The sequence below is a fragment of the Oryctolagus cuniculus genome, chromosome 21, assembly GCF_964237555.1.
Source record: "Oryctolagus cuniculus chromosome 21, mOryCun1.1, whole genome shotgun sequence".
Taxonomy (NCBI): Eukaryota; Metazoa; Chordata; class Mammalia; order Lagomorpha; family Leporidae; genus Oryctolagus; species Oryctolagus cuniculus.
The window spans coordinates 27,031,872-27,048,002 of NC_091452.1; the positions used below are offsets into that span (position 1 = coordinate 27,031,872).

General features: G+C 49.2%; 1 protein-coding gene across 2 annotated transcripts in view; it reads right to left on the reverse strand.

Moving 5' to 3' along the window:
- Positions 1-16,131, reverse strand: part of CLTCL1 (clathrin heavy chain like 1) — a 110,759-nt gene that overhangs the window by 68,783 nt on the left and 25,845 nt on the right. For both annotated transcript variants that reach the window (XM_008250238.3, XM_051837308.2), the window contains exon 3: positions 10,563-10,831. In XM_008250238.3, the coding sequence (XP_008248460.2) occupies positions 10,563-10,831 (269 nt within the window). The remainder of the gene's footprint in view (positions 1-10,562; positions 10,832-16,131) is intronic.

Genomic DNA, 16,131 nt, shown 5'->3' on the forward strand with positions numbered 1-16,131 from the left:
TTTCTCTACCCGGTATGTTTCCCCAAGCTTTCCTCCAACGATATTCCTCCCTCATTTCTCCTGGCCTCTCCCCACAGTCCGCGTCCGAGTCTGTTTGTTCTAGCTTTCACTTTCGCTTTCGCCCTTAGAGATTTCTCCCAGCTTCCCCCCGTAGTCCGTAGTCCGTATCCGAATCTATGCCTAGGCTTTCAATAGCTTCTTCCGGCACCTTTTTCGTCCGGCTTTTCCCTAGGCTGTTTGCTAATCTCTCTCTCCGGTAATTTCCCAGTTCTTCCCGTTTCTTCCCTCCTAAGTTTCCTATCCGAGTCAGGTTTCCTATCCGAGTCACGGCACCATTATGTCGCTCCCCCTCTTCGTGGAGGAGCAACACAGGACCCTGAGCTGTTCTTTTGTCTGCTCGGCCCTCCCCGGGTTTGCTGCTGGTTCTTCCCGGGTTGGCTACTATCCCTTCCACCTCCGTGGAAGGGCAGTTCCCCCTGGCCGCATTCCCCACTTCCGCAGGGGAGCGGCACACCGCCGGCCGGCTCTCTGGGGGGCTGCACGGGTTCCCTTAGATGTTCCTCATAGATGTTTCCTGGTGCATGCCGTCTCTCTCCTCCTTTATAGTCCTCCTCCGCCAATCCCAACTCGGCTGAGTACGCTGCTCTCCAATCAGGAGCAAGTCCTACAGTTAATTGGTTGAACTGGAGGCAGCTGTGCGGAAGCTGTTTACTTCTCTCCCAGCGCCATATTGTGGGAGAGCAGATGCATAGAATAAGTCCTAATTCGAGTAACTTAGTCTAGTCCGGATTGCTCCCCACACTGGGAAAGCAGTGGAGGAGGGCCCAGGTCCTTGGGCCCCTGCACCCGCATGGGAGACCTGAAAAAAGCTCTGGTCCCAGGGTAGAGGAGTTAGGCAGAACAGAGGGAAGCAATGAGGACAGACATGTGGTGCTGACAGCAGCTGCAATGACGGCCAACTAAGAAACACTGAACAAAACAGAACCACCGGTCCCAAGGTAGTCTATGGAGAGGAAAGATGGAACCAGAACCTTGTGGGTAGGGAAGAGCAGCTGGGGCAGGGGTGGGCAGGGCTGGCGCCTTGTCAGTGTCCCAGGTGTAGGCAGGGAAACAGGCCTACATCAGGAGCAAGAAGGGTTAGGGGAGTGGCTCCGACACACCTTAAGTGACTGCTGCAGGGAACCTGCACCTCACCTGGACAACAAGTGAACCAGGTTCTGTCCCTGCAACAGATACTCAGATCCCAGGGTGCAGGCAGGGGGTCTCCCTGCTTTCCTTCCCGAACTGCAAAGAGGGCTGTCCAGGGACTAGGTTAGGTGAGGGAAGGAAGAGAGCGGGTGAGTCCCAGTGCAGCAGAGTGGTCATATAAGAATGAGATGGGACCTGGGCCCCAACTTAGGCCAGGGGAGCCCTCCCAGGTCCCTCTGTGGGAAGCCAGAGGAAAGAGCAGAGCAGAGAAAGGCCTGCAAACCATGGCCCCACCAACAAGAGAGTGAGGAGCCTGGCAGGCACAGGGTACACTGAGTGAGAAGCTAGTCTTGTCTAAGAGGGCAAGTGCGTGTGCCAGTGGCAGGGGTGGCTGGGAACTGAGGTCACAGGAACGCTGTTCCACCACTGGACCATCCACTGGCTCACTCCCCAAAAGGCTGCAACAGCCAAGGCTGAGCTAGGCCGAAGCCAGGAGCTTCTTCTGGGTCTCCAATGTGGATGCAGGGGCCCAGGCAATTGGGCCATCTCCTACTGCTTTCCCAGGCACATTAGCAAGGAGCTGGATGGGAAGTGGAGCAGCCAGGACTTGAATCGGTGCCCATAAAGGATGTCGGTACAGCAGGAAGTGGCTTAAAACCCTGCGCCACAGCACTGTCCCCAGTGCCCTCCTTTCTTCCTCCAGTTCTTTGCCCCTTGTCTTCCTTCCTGGAGCTGTGCTGGTGTTCTGGGTCCTGGCACTAGCCTTGGTTTTGTTCCCCTCTGGCTGGCCTCGCCTCTCTCAGATGTTGGCACTTTGCCAGGCTCCTTGTAAGCTGCTTACATGGCCTGCCCTGGCTTTGCTTCCTCTATTCTGCTTAGAGGCCAAGGGCTGGTTGGACTTAAAGCTCAACTTGGTCATCTTCCATTCTTTACTGGGCAGGTAGAAGAGTGATGGCTGGGATGTGCAGGCAGGCTTCCAGAAGTGATGGTGCTGAGCACCGGCCTGGCTCTACGGCCAGTGCTGGCAGAAGTGTGGATGCATTCTTAGAGCCAAAAGCACCAGAAATAGCCTCGGGTCAGAGTTCCAGTTGGGAGATTGGTCAGCTGCTTGCCTGCCCCAGCTGCTACCATGCCCTTGGGCACCTGTAATGTCAGCAAGTCGCTCCTACGGTTTCTCACGAAGGTGTCAGGATGGGGAGGTTGTTTCCATGGAACAAGCTCTCGAGTGAAGACCCACTTCCAAGGACCCGCCAGACAGGTCGAACAGTGACTTTTCTCAGGGGAGCTCCAATCCTTCGTGCTTCCTTCACAGGCCATTAGGCGGCAGGGCTGCACCGGACTGTGGAGCTGTCAGTTTCCAGGGCTATCACACAGATAGAGGGGGGATGGGACTAGGGCAAGTCAGAAGACCATTCAGATGGCTGTTCTGAGACACAGCCAATTCTCCTCAACACAACTTTCTCGACTTTCTGCAAACCTGTAGTTGATTTCCAGAGCCCTGAGAAAGCTGATTCTAAGGTCTGCAAGTGTTCTCTCTGCCATCCTGGAGGAGGGGCTTTCTGGGGCCTCGTCACTGAGCCTGAGGACAAGCTGGTGGCTGCTGGTGCGGATGGAGGTGTCTGCTCCTCTTGGGCCATTACTAGGAGTGGAACGCCAGGGTCACACAGCAGCTCTGAGAACTGCTAAGCTCTGTCCTATTGCTATGCCACTGGACACTCCTGAGGGTTCCTAAGTGAGGGCTCCACTGTTTCCACACACACTCGCCTCTACCTGATGTCTATCTCCTCTTACTGCAGTCACCCTTGAGGGTATAAAGTGATTTGTATTTTCCCACTGACTAACATCACCAACATCTTTTCCTGTGCTTATTGGTCGTTGCTATGTCTTTTTAAGAAAATACCTGTCCAAATCATTTGCCCATTTTTGAGCTGCACTGTCTTTCTAATACTGAATTGTAAGGGTTTTTTACATGTTCTGAATGCAAGTTTCTTATGGATACGTGACCTGGAAACATTATCCATATTGCTGGTTATTTTTTCACTGTCTTCATGGAATTGTTTGAAGCACAAAAGATTTTAATTTTGATGTAATCTAATCTATTGATATTTTTCTTCATTACTAGCTGCTTTTTTTTTTTTTTTTTTTTGACAGGCAGAGTGGATAGTGAGAGAGAGAAACAGAGAGAAAGGTCTTCCTTTGCCATTGGTTCACCCTCCAATGGCCGCTGCAGCCGGCACACTGCAGCCGGCGCACCACGCTGATCCGAAGGCAGGAGCCAGGTGCTTCTCCTGGTCTCCCGTGGTGTGCAGAGCCCAAGCACTTGGGCCATCCTCCACTGCCTTCCCGGGCCACAGCAGAGAGCTGGCCTGGAAGAGGGGCAACCGGGAAAGAATCCGGCACCTCGACTGGGACTAGAACCCAGTGTGCCGGTGCCGCTAGGTGGAGGATTAGCCTACTGAGCCGCGGTGCTGGCCATCACTAGTGTTTTTGATGTTGCATTTAAGAAGGTTATGCAGTGCCAGCGTCCCATATGACCACCGGTTCATATCCTGGTTGTTCCACTTCTGATCTAGCTTCCTGCTAATGACCTCGGGAAGCAGTGGAAGATGGCCCAAATGTTTGGGCCCCTGCACCCATGCAGGAGACCTGGAGGAAGCTGCTGGCTTCTGATTGGCCCAGCTTCAGTGGTTGCGGGCATTTCAGGAGTGAACTAGTGGATGGAAGACCTCTCTCTCTCTAATAAGTAATTCTTTAAAAAAAAAAAATGAGGTTCTGCTTATCTCACGGTTACTAAGATTTACTCTTATCTTTTCTTCGAAGACTTCTATAGCATCAAGTCTTACTTGGCTCTGATCCACTCTGAGCTAACTTCTGAGTATGCATGTGAGGTAATGGCCCAACTTCATGCTTCTGCACATGGATACCCAGTGTACCAGACTGCTGACCAGACCACCCTGTTCCTTCACGGAAGTGGCTCGGTATCTCTGTCAAGCACAGGGCAGGCATCAGGTGCAGCAGTTAAGGTGCCACATGAGGCACCTGTATCCCACAGCAGAGTGCCCAGCTCTGAACCCCCTTTTCTTCAAATCTTTTTTTAATGTTTATTTGTTTGAAAGGCAGTATGACAGACAGCAAGAGAGAGCGATTGAGATCAATGTTCCATCCACTGGGTCACTCCCCAAATGCCTGAAACAGTCAGGGTCAGGCCTGAATCTGAATCTGAAGCCATAATCCGAGTTTCTCATGTGAGTGTGTCAGGAACCCAAGCATTGAGCCTTCACCTGCTGCCTCTCAGGATGCATATTAGCAAGAAGTCAGATGAGAAGCCAGATTGAACTGGCACTGAGATGGGATGCAAACATCACAAGCTGTGGCTTAACTCATTGTGCCACGGTACCCAGCGCCTTCTTCACTTCTGATCCCAGCTTCCTGCTAACACACACCTGGGAGGCAGCAGGTGATAGCTCAAGTACCAGGGGGCCCTGCCTCCTATGTGGGAAATCCAGACTGAGTACCAGGCTCCTGGATTCAGCCTGGCCTAGCCCCAACTGTTGCAGGCATTTGAAGAATAAACCAGCAGATGGAAAATCTTTCTCTCTCTCTCTCTCTGCCTTTCAAATAAAATGAAAAAGTAATAAATTGACCATAAAATGATATGTTTCTGAATTTTCAATTCTATTCCACTGATTCACATATAATTCTTGTTTAATTGCTTATTTATAATAAAGGAAGAAAATAATAAAAGAAACAAATTTTAAAAAGGGAGAAATAAAATGCACTTGAGCCATCACCTGCTGCAGCCCAGATTGTACATTAGCAGGAAGCTGGAATTGGGAACAAAGCCAGAACTTAAACACAGGCACCTGAAACATGGGATGCAGGCAATAAAAACAGCATCTTAACCACTACGCCAGATGCTTGCCCTGTAAATCTGTTCTTTTGTTGCCACTACACTACCTGATCCTATAGGTCTGCAGCAAAGGTTGAAAGTGGGAAGCATATATTCCAATTTTGGGGAGATTTCTGTTGTTGTTGTTTTAAAGATTTATTTATTTGAAAGTCAGAGTTACACAGAGAGAGGAGAGGCAGAGGCAGAGAGAGAGGTCTTCCATCCGATGGTTTACTCCCCAGATGGCCGCAACGGCTGGAGCTATGCAGATCCAAAGCCAGGAGCCAGGAGCTTCTTCCTGGTCTCCCACGTGGGTGCAGGGGCCCAAGGAGTTGGGCCATCTTCCACTGCTTTCCCAGGTCATAATAGAGAGCTGGATTGGAAGAGGAGCAGCCAGGACTAGAACCGGCGCCCATATGGGATGTGGGTGCTTCAGGCCAGGGTGTTAACCTGCTGAGCCACAGAGCTGACCCCCATGTTGTTGTTTTTTAAATTGAGACTGTTTGGCTCCTGGAAATTCCATACGATTTTTAGGATGAGTTGTCAGTGTGTACAATGAAGCTAGCTGGTATTCCAAAAGTAACTACACTGAATTTGTAGATCAATTTGAAGAGTGCTTCCATTTAAAAAGTCTTCCAATTCATGAACATAAAACATTGTTCCACTTATTTAAATCTTCACTACTTTCTTTTATTTATTTATTTATTATTATTATTATTATTTTTGGACAGGCAGAGTGGACAGTGAGAGAGAGAGAGACAGAGAGAAAGGTCTTCCTTTGCCGTTGGTTCACCCTCCATTGGCCACCGCGGCCGGCACGCTGCGGCCAGCGCACTGCGCTGATCCGATGGCAGGAGCCAGGTGCTTCTCCTGGTCTCCCATGGGGTGCAGGGCCCAAGCACTTGGGCCATCCTCCACTGCACTCCCTGGCCACAGCAGAGAGCTGGCCTGAAAGAGGGGCAACCGGGACAGAATCCGGCGCCCCAACCGGGACTAGAACCTGGTGTACCAGCGCCGCTAGGCGGAGGAAATCTTCACTACTTTCAACAATTTATAGTTTTCAGAGTACAAATTTTGTACTTCATTTGCTAAATTTATTCCTAAATATTTTATTATTTCTGATCCTATTGTAAACAGTTTTTTTTTTTTTTTGGTTTAAAAATAGGGAGCTTCTTCAGCACTTTACATTTTTTTAAAAGATTTATTTATTGGCCGGCGCCGCGGCTCACTAGGCTAATCCTCCGCCTAGCGGCGCCGGCACACCGGGTTCTAGTCCCGGTCGGGGCGCCGGATTCTGTCCCGGTTGCCCCTCTTCCAGGCCAGCCCTCTGCTGTGGCCAGGGAGTGCAGTGGAGGATGGCCCAGGTGCTTGGGCCCTGCACCCCATGGGAGACCAGGAAAAGCACCTGGCTCCTGGCTCCTGCCATCGGATCAGCGCGGTGCGCCGGCCGCAGCGCGCCGGCCGCGGCGGCCATTGGAGGGTGAACCAACGGCAAAGGAAGACCTTTCTCTCTGTCTCTCTCTCTCACTGTCCACTCTGCCTGTCAAAAAAATAAAATAAAAAAAAAAAAAAAAAAAAAAAAGATTTATTTATTTATTTGAAAGTCAGAGTTAGAGAGAGAGATCTTTCACCAAGCACTTGGCTCATCGTACACTGCTTTCCCAGGTGCATTAACAGGGAGCTGGATCAGAAGCAGAGCAGCTAGGACTAGAACTGGTGCTCATACGGGATGCTGGCATTGCAGACAGCGGTTTAACCTGTTGTACCACTGTGCCAGCCCTAGATTCTTTTCTTATACGGATTTATTTATTTACTTGTTTGAAAGGAAGAGAGAGAGAGAGATTGATCTTTCATCTGTTGGTTTACTCCCTGAGGATGGGCCAGGCTGAAACCAGACACCAGGTGGAAGCCAGGAACCAGGAATTCAATCTGGGTCTCCTTCCTATGTGGGTGGCAGGGACCCCACTACTTTTACCGTAACCTGCTGCTTCCCCAGGTGTGCCTCAGCAGAAGGCAGACTGGGAGCAAAGTGAGGACTCACTCTGATATGGGACGTGGACATCCCAAGTGGCATCTTAACTGCTGTGTCAAACATGCAACCACACACTGACTTTTCTTAATGTAATTTTCAGATTGTTCATTGCAAGTATGTAGGAATGCAATTGATTCTTGTATCCTGATCTGGAACCGTGCAACCTCATGATTTTTACTAAGTTCCTTAGGATTTTCAACATACATGATGGCAACATGCACAAATAGAAACAGTGCTAATTCTTTCAAACATGGGTGACTTGCATCTCTTTTGCTTGTGTGACTGCTCTGGCTGGAACCCCTACAAACATCTTTGTCTTGTTCCTGATCTTGGGGGAAAGCTTTCAGCCCAGGACCAGTTAAGTGAGACAGCAGCGGTGGATTTTTCAGACGCCCCTCATCAGTCTGAGGAAGTTTCCTTCTGTTCCTAGTTTGCTGAACCTTTCTATTATCACACTGCGTGGGATTTTGACAAAAGGCTTCTCTGTCTACTGTGATGACCACAAGGTTTTATTAATTAATTTTGGATATCATACCAACCTTGCATTCCTCGAATAAGGGCAACTTGGTTGTGGTGCATAACCCTTTTCAGAAGTTGCTGGATTCAATGTGTTAGTATTATCAAGAATTTCTCCATCAATATTCATGGGAGACAGCAGGCTATAGTTTTCTCTGCCTGGCTATTGGCCTCACGGAAGGAACTGGAAAATAGACCCTTCCTCTTCTATTCTTTGGAAGCATCTGTGAAGGATTGAATTAACTGTCATCTGCATATCTGGTAGGATTAACCTGGGCCAGGCTCTTCTTTGTGGGTAGTTTTTATTACTAATTCAACATCTTAAACTGTTGTAGAGTTAGTCAGATTTTTTTTTTTTTAATTTCTACTTGAGTCATTTTCAGTAATCTGTGTCTTTCTGGGAACTTTCACCTAAGTTACCTAATTGACTGGCATACAGTGCTCATGGTATTCCCTAGTGATTCTTTTGTTCCTATATAATTTGGATCTTCTTTTCTGATTAAAAAACAAAAACAAAAAACAATGGCTTCAGCCATGCTTATTCACTACTCATTGTCTCTGGCTGTCTGCAGTTCTAACACAAACCACATGGTCCACAAACCCAAAAACATTTTCTGTCTGGGCCTTCGCAGAAAAAATGTGCTTGGAAGAACAGAAATGCAAGTTCAGTGCTCTATGAAGAGCAAAGCAAAGGCTGGGAGGCTTGCAGGGGAGGTGCACAAGGCAAGCAGTAAGTGTTCCATGAATTGTCAAACACGCTGCTTACGGCTACGTCGGTGATACCAGATTCAGAATGACTGTCAAGCTTTCACGACTCTCAGTTCACAGTTCTACTCTTCCCTAACCCCTCAGCCCCTATCTATTTTGGGCAAAACACACACACTGCAGGCCAGACTCAGTGCAAAAACCCAGCTCCACAGAATAAACAGGGAGTCCAAATATAAACAGTATTCCAGGCAATGAGGATGAGCAACCAAGGCTGTGCTGTGAGCAACTGTGAGGTGGGGGTCCTGGGACTTCAGAGGTCTCTTCCTGAAGGCAACACAAAGACTCAAACAGCACACCTTTCCAGGCGACATCCAAACAGCACGTGGGGCCGAGCAGCTGCTCTCTCCCACCTCCTCTTCCAGCCTCCCAAAGGAAGAGTGAGTCAATTCTTCCTTTCCACGTCCACATCACCTAGAAACTTCGCCATGGCAGCGTGTCTGCAGACTTTGCCTGTGTGTGGCTCCCTCACTGGGCAGCCCAGCATTCTCAGGTTCACTGCATTCTGTGCAATGCAACCCTCTGCTGCCTTCACATCATAAACACCCTTCCCTGCCATGTCCCCCACCAACACCTAAAGTGCCTGCAACCCCACGTAAAGGCCAGCATCACCCCCATCTCTTCCACAGGAAGCCAAAGGCAGAGCCTCCACATGAGGAAAGCTCCATACAGAGCCCTAACGAGTCAGTGATTCCAAGGAGAAACCATTCCAGCTAACAGAAGACAGGACACAGCAAAATGTTCTGGGCAGAAAATCATTCCTTCCATCAGAGCCTGGGCAAGGAGACGCAAACGAGCTCTGTTACAGAGGACACCACTGTAACCTCAGAGCAATGGCAACGTCCATGACCCCAGACGTGAGGTGGGGGTTCCCACGAGGCTACTGTCGCTCCTGCTTTACCACTGGCCCTGACGAGAAGTATCGGCTTAAATGGAAGCCTTGGGCCCACCACTGAGAGACACTGTGAGTTCAGGCAAGTCCCCTAGATTATAGCAAAGATTCATGGGAAGACAAGCCTGTGTGTGCACAGTAGAACAGGCTGGCTGGGCTAGAGGTCCATCAGCTCTTGCTCAGCTATGCCTCGTCTCAGGGACAAACAGCAGCCACCACCCAACTCTGCTTTCTCCTAAGGCCACCAAGTTCATCACCATTTTACTCTGGAAGTCCCAACCTCGCCTCTCAGTCATCTCAAGGTCACTGCCACCGTGCGAGTCCCGCATGCGTCGTTTCTCCTGGGAGCTGCAGAGTGGAAGAGACCTGAACAGTGAAGATAGCTGCTTCCCCTACGTGGTTCTTCACCTCTCTCACACAAGGCTTTCTTCCTCTGTCTCTAGGCGCCCAGCCTTCAAGGGGGTCCACACCCTCGGCATCCCTGGGAGCATCCCTTCCGTCCTACTACAGGGCCGAGAGGAAACACAGTCACATCACTCTTACTGAAGCCCGGCCACAGAGTTCAGGCTGGTGGCGAGATGGAGGGGCCTGCTCCGCCTGGCCCCTGCCCACCCCGCCAGCCTTGCCTCTCTAAGCTGCCTCTTGCGTGTCCTCCTGGACCAGTGCTGGCGATGACCCTGCGCTCCCAGGAGGAGCCGTCCTCTTTGGTTTCCATGCCCTGGCATGCACTGTTTCCTTTGGAATGTACTTTTACAGCAGGGAAAGCACAGCTGAGATGCCCCGGCTGTGGTGGGCCTTCCCTGACCTCATACACCCCCACGGCTCTCCCAGATACGACTTCTACACCACTCTGTGGCCAGGGCTGGATATCCCAGGGCTCCAATACCTGATCACTGGGTTGGTCACCAGGAAGGAAAGAAAGGGAGGATGGGAAATCACACAGGTTAAGTCCTCAGCACAGAGCCTAAAGAATACCTCTGGATAAAACTACGGGGCCAAGTAGGTTCACAAAGTTCCTGAGCAAGTCCCTCCTCAAAACTGTGCCAAGAATCGTTTGCAGGATGGACATCAGTCACATGACAGAACACACCAGCGAACGCCAAAGCCGACCTGGAATTCTCTCACCCAAGTGCAGGTTTCCGGGTCATCTCTATTTCGGACGGCCTCAGACCTGTCCCTTCGGGCTTCCACGTCTGCCAATCCCCCAGTGATGCAGCAATCCCACCGCAGCAGCACCAGCCCTGCAGGCTGCCTTCAGAGCAGGGGCGGGGGCGGCTCACCTGGGCTGCGATGCCGATGAGCAGCAGCCACTTGTGGTGCTCGTCAGCACGGTAGTGGATCATCTGGCAGCCCGCCAGGCTGGCGTGCCTGTCGAACATCTTCGTGGGCTGCGAGTCCCCTTCCATGCTCCAGTGGTAGACTGCGGTCTCGGTCACCAGGGCGACAGTGTTCACGGAGATCCACTTCCAGAAGATCACCTCTTCGCTCATGGTGTGAGCCTTCATTTTACTTTTCATCTCAATGTTAAAGATCTGAAGCGTCTTCCCGGCTAGGATTCCATTAGATGGGAAATTAAAGAGAGAGGGGGAGAGAGAGAGAAATTAAAATCTAAAAGAAAAAAATGATCTCCTCTTTATTCCCAATCCTCTTAGTATTACTTTAAGTGTACTCCTTTAAGCTAATACGATGAAGAGGGAGAGAAAAGCTGCCTGAGTAGCAAACCAACTGCTGGCACTGGTAGTTCATGCCTGGATAGCTAGACACTGGCATTCGATTCTTCTTCCAAAAGATGCCGAAGTCTGACTACTTAAAGAATGTATGGACAGCAATCAGAAATCAGCTCTGTGGAAGCAAACTGCCAGAGAAAATAGTTTGAGACTGGTTTCTGTAGTTTTTTAAAACACTTCCAGGGAGGGTAGCCCAAACCCAACTCGTCCTTTCTCTATTTAGTATCTCCAACCCTCGGGAAAGAACGCAATCACCTCTCCACAGTGAGCCAACTCCTGCCTCTAACAGGGCTCCTCTGCCTACAGTCAGACACGTGCTGTGAAGGACAGCGTGCTGCTATGCTGCAGCTGGCTAGGAAGCATCTGAACCATAGCTGGGGAAAACACTTAGGGAGCTCGATTTTGACCTTTACAGGGGTATTTCAAAAAGGTGGACAATGGACGTACAAGATAATTTTATTTGGGTGCAAAAAAAAATTCAGAAATCTGTGTGTTATGAGGGTTCTTCAGAGAATTCATGGAAAACACACACACTATGAAAAAACTATCCATGGGTTCTAAAAAAATTTCTGCCCCCAAACAATTTTTAAATTCTATTTTCAATGAACTTTTAAAGTACCCTCATGATATACCTTTAATTAATGTAAACAGCCCATATGAACAGTGTCCAACGGGACAACACAGTTCTAGACAAAAGATGGCACCATCCATCCTCAGGCAGGAGGCCCGTATCATTCCCACCACTGGCAGGCAGCTGAGGAGCGATTTTGCCATCTATTCAAAACCCAGAGCTAACATGAAATGCTGCTGCTTCCTGGGACTGGACAGAAGGCAAGGACTCACTCTCTGGACACTTCTTCTTGACACTGTACTGGGTATCGCAGCCAACATGGTTAATGCGAGGAGAGTAAAAAGATCAAAACAGAAGTCCACCTCTCCTTATTCACAAACAACACAACTATTTCCAAAGAAAATCTTAAGTAATCTGCAAATCTATACAACTAATAGATGAATATCACAATTCTATAGAATGTAATAAGGTAAACATACAAAAATACCACTGAGGGGCTGGTGCAGTGGCACAGCAGGTTAAAGCCTGGCCTGAAGCGCCGGCATCCCATATGGGCACCAGTTCAAGTCCTGGCTGCTCCTCTTCTGATCCAGCTCTCTGCTGTGGCCTGGGAGAGCAGTGGAAAATAGCTCAAGTCCTTGGGCCCCTGCACCCACGTGGGAGACCTGGAGGAAGCTCCTGGCTCCTGGCTTTGGATCGGCGCAGCTCCGGCTGTTGTAGCCATCTGGGGAGTGAACCAGCGAATGGAAGACTTCTCTCTCCGTGTCTCTACCTCTCTCTGTAACTCTTTCAAATAAATAAAATAAATCTTAAAAAAAAAAAACCACTGAATTTCAAGATTTTAGCAACAAAAAAACTGGAAATGAAATTTTAAAGAGATTTATAATAGCAACAAAAACATAATATTTAGGAATTTAATAAAAAATAGCATGGAAGGCCTCTACATTATAAACTATAAAACATTTGAGAGAATTTTTTAAAATATTTATTTATTTATTTGAGAGGCAGAGTGACAGAGAGATGGAGGAACCTTTAAATCTACCAGTTCACTCCCAAATGCCTCCGACAGATGGGGCTGGGCCAGGCCAAAGCCAGGAGCGGGGAGCTCCATCTCCCATATGGACGGCAGGAACCCAAGTACTTGGACCAGCATCTGCTGCCTCTCAGGTGCATCAGCAGGAAGCTGGATTGGAAACGGAAGGGCTGGGACTTGATCCCAGGCACCCTGAGATGGGATCCAGGCATCCCAACTGGTGGCTTAGCCTGCTGCACCACAACATACACCTCCCTGAGAGAAACGTTTAAAGGCCTAAATAAAACAAGGGGCATGTCATGGTCACAGATCACTTAAAATCATTATGATGTCAATTCCCCTCTCCCCTGCCCCCTGCCACTGGCCTATGGGTTCAATGTAAGTACAATCAAAATCTCAACACCCTTTTCTGGGGGCAGAGAACAAGCTCATTCTAAAATATATGTGGAAATGAAGAGGACAGAGAAGAGCACTAACAATTATGTACAGAACCAAAGTTGGAATACCTAATGCAGGCAGATACTATAAAGCTACAGTAACGAGGGCCTGGCACTGTGGCATAGCAGGTAAAGCCACCACCTGCAATACCAGCATCCCACATGGGTGCAGTTCATGTCCTAGCTGCTCCATTTGCAATCCAGCCCCCTGCTAATGCACCTGGGAAAGCAGAAGATGGCCCAAGTGCTTGGTCCCCTGTACCCACATGGGAAATCCAGATGAAGCTCCTAGCACCTGGCTTCAGCCTGGTTCAGCTTCGGCTGTTGCGGCCACTTGAAGAGTGAACCAGATCTCGATCTCTCTCTCTCTCTCCCTCCCTCCCTCCTACTCTCCCTCCCTCTTTTTCTCTATTTCTCTCCTTCTCTTTCTGTATCTCTACCTTTCAAATAAATAAGTCTTAAAAAAAAAAAAAAAAAAAAGCCAGGGCTGGGTCAGGCCAAGGTCAGGAGCCAGGAACTCCACTTGGGTCTCCCACGTGGGTGGCAGGGACTCATTTACCTGAGCATCACTTGCTGTCCCCCTTGAGTGCACATTAGGAGGAAGCTAGAATCAAGATGTGGAATCAAGACTGGAAAGCATACATGCTGACACGGGATACAGCTATTCCACACTTCTGCCCCGCAGCAGTCATGTTCTTTAACAGCCCAAACTGGAAACAGTCCAAGGTCCACTGACTGGTGCAGGAAGAAACAGGACGCAGTGTGGCCGTACCACAGGACGTTATCCAGCAATAAAAGGAAGGAAGCCCTGACCACTCTTCCAGGTGAAAGAAGCCAGATGTACAAAAACCACTGGATGATTCCACGTACTTGAAATGTCCCGTGACAGACTACTTATTGTATGACTGCATTTATTTGAAATGTCCAGGAAAGGCAAATTTGCTGAGGCAGAAAGGCTGGGGGCAGGGTGGGAGTGACTACATAGCATGTCTTAAAACTAGATCATGACGATGGTTCCAGAGCTCCAGCACAATACACTCGGAACAGGTGAGAGACTCCCACCGGAATAAAGTGGTGAGACAAAGACTGGACTCAAAGTTCACCTCCAGCATGGATGCACCTTTCGGTTTCAAACTGACTTGCATCACAGAGGGAATTTCCTTTAGCTTGAAAAGTTGTCCTTAGATGGGTTTAAAAGAACTTGTGTTGTACCAGGTACAAAAACAACTTCCCCTGGGAGCCAACCTCAGGTCACAGGTAATCCACCACAAGGGGGCGCTATGCCACCACCTCGCCCCTCCACCGCATCTAGAGCTACAGGCTGCCCAGGCACTCAATCTGCTTCTAAAAATGAGGGGGAAAAGAGGTGGCTTGTAAAAAGAAACATAAATAAATATTCAAAGGGAGACATTTCATAATAAAAGTAAGAATGTCATCCTTGGGCTGGTAATGCAAGATACCAGCAATTTTTTCTGTAAATGGACACCTAAGGTCTCTGTTTCACTTTTACAGCTCTTTGTGGCCACCATTCCCAGCCCTGGGGCTGCAGAAAAGCAAGCAGGCTGCCGGCTCCTCAGTTAAGGTACTACTGTTCCACCGAAACGACAAGCAGCAGGTAGGGATTCCACTACCACGCCACAGGACAAGGGTAAATGCACCTTCAGTTTTAAAGTAGTCACCATAAATCCATTAGCACAGAAAGCCTCAAGAGGGGACCCCAGGATTCCCCAGGCCTGGCAACCACATGAGCTGAGTGCTTCCGGAGCTCACAGTTGAGTAGGACAAGTTGCAAAGGTTTTTAAAAGGAGATGCTGGCGGCCGGCACTGTGGTGTAGCGGATAAAGCTGCTACCTGCAGTGCCAGCATCCCACGTGGGCGCAGGTTTGTATCCCAGCTGCTCCACTTCTAATACAGCTCCTTGCTAGTGGACTGGGGAAAGCAGCAGAAGATGGCCCAAGTGCTTGGGCCCCTGACACTCCTGTGGGAGATCTGGAAGAAGCCCCTGGCACCTGGCTTCAGCCTGGCCCAGTGCTGGCCATTACAGTCATCTGGGGAATGAACCAGTGGATAGAAGATGTCTCTCTCTGTCTCTCCCTCTCTCTCTGTAGCTCTTTCAAATAAATAAATAAATCTTTTAAAAATAATTAAAAAAAAAAAAAGGAGATATTGAGGTTGGGATTGTGGCACAGTGGGTAAAACCATGGCCTGCAATGGTGGCATCCCATACGAGTGCAGATTAGGGTCCCGGCTGTTTCACTTCTGACCCAGCTCTCTGCTAATGCACCCCCTGCCAGCACGTGGGAGACACGGATGGAGCTCCAGGCCCCTGGCTTTGGCCTGGCCCAGCCCCAGCCTTTGTGGCTATTTGAGGAGTGAATCAGCGAATAGACGATCTCTTTGTCTCTGTCTCTGTCTCTGTGTCACTCTGTGTTTTAACAAATAAATAAATAAATCATATAAAGAACACACTTAAACCTGGGTAAAAAAAATAAACAAAAATAAAAATAAAAAGGAGACGCAGCTCAAGAGGAGCAACGACAATGGGAAGTCTGGGAGCTCCGAGACAAGGCCCCCCCCTTCCGGGCTTCACACTGGCATCCGTGGAACCAGCTCTGGTTATGCGACGACCAAAGGGCTCTGCAGAGCTCAATGTCTCTGTAATTCAGTCACTGCACGAAACAGAATTTTTTTTTTTTTTTAAGACAGCTTTTTTTTCATTTTGGTCTAGAGCCTTTTAAACACTGCCCAATTCTCCGTGTGCCAATAATTTGTACTACAAGGACCTGAAATTGTCTTATGGCCACAAATTATGGTAAACACAGCATAAATCCTTATAAATCCCTCTCTAGGCTCGCACTTCCAGAGCCTCACATTTCCCTGTACAGAAGAAAAAGCACTCAAACACGGTTATAGCTGGAGCAGTTCTTGTGACCACTGACAAAGAACGAGGAGCAGCCCTGCCATGCACGGGAGGCCGGCCTGGTTCTCAGAGACGGGCTAGGCCGCGCCCAGCTCCACACAAGTCACTGCAGGGGACCCCGATCTCAGCCCAGGGGCTCTGCATAAAGGATAAAGGAAGAC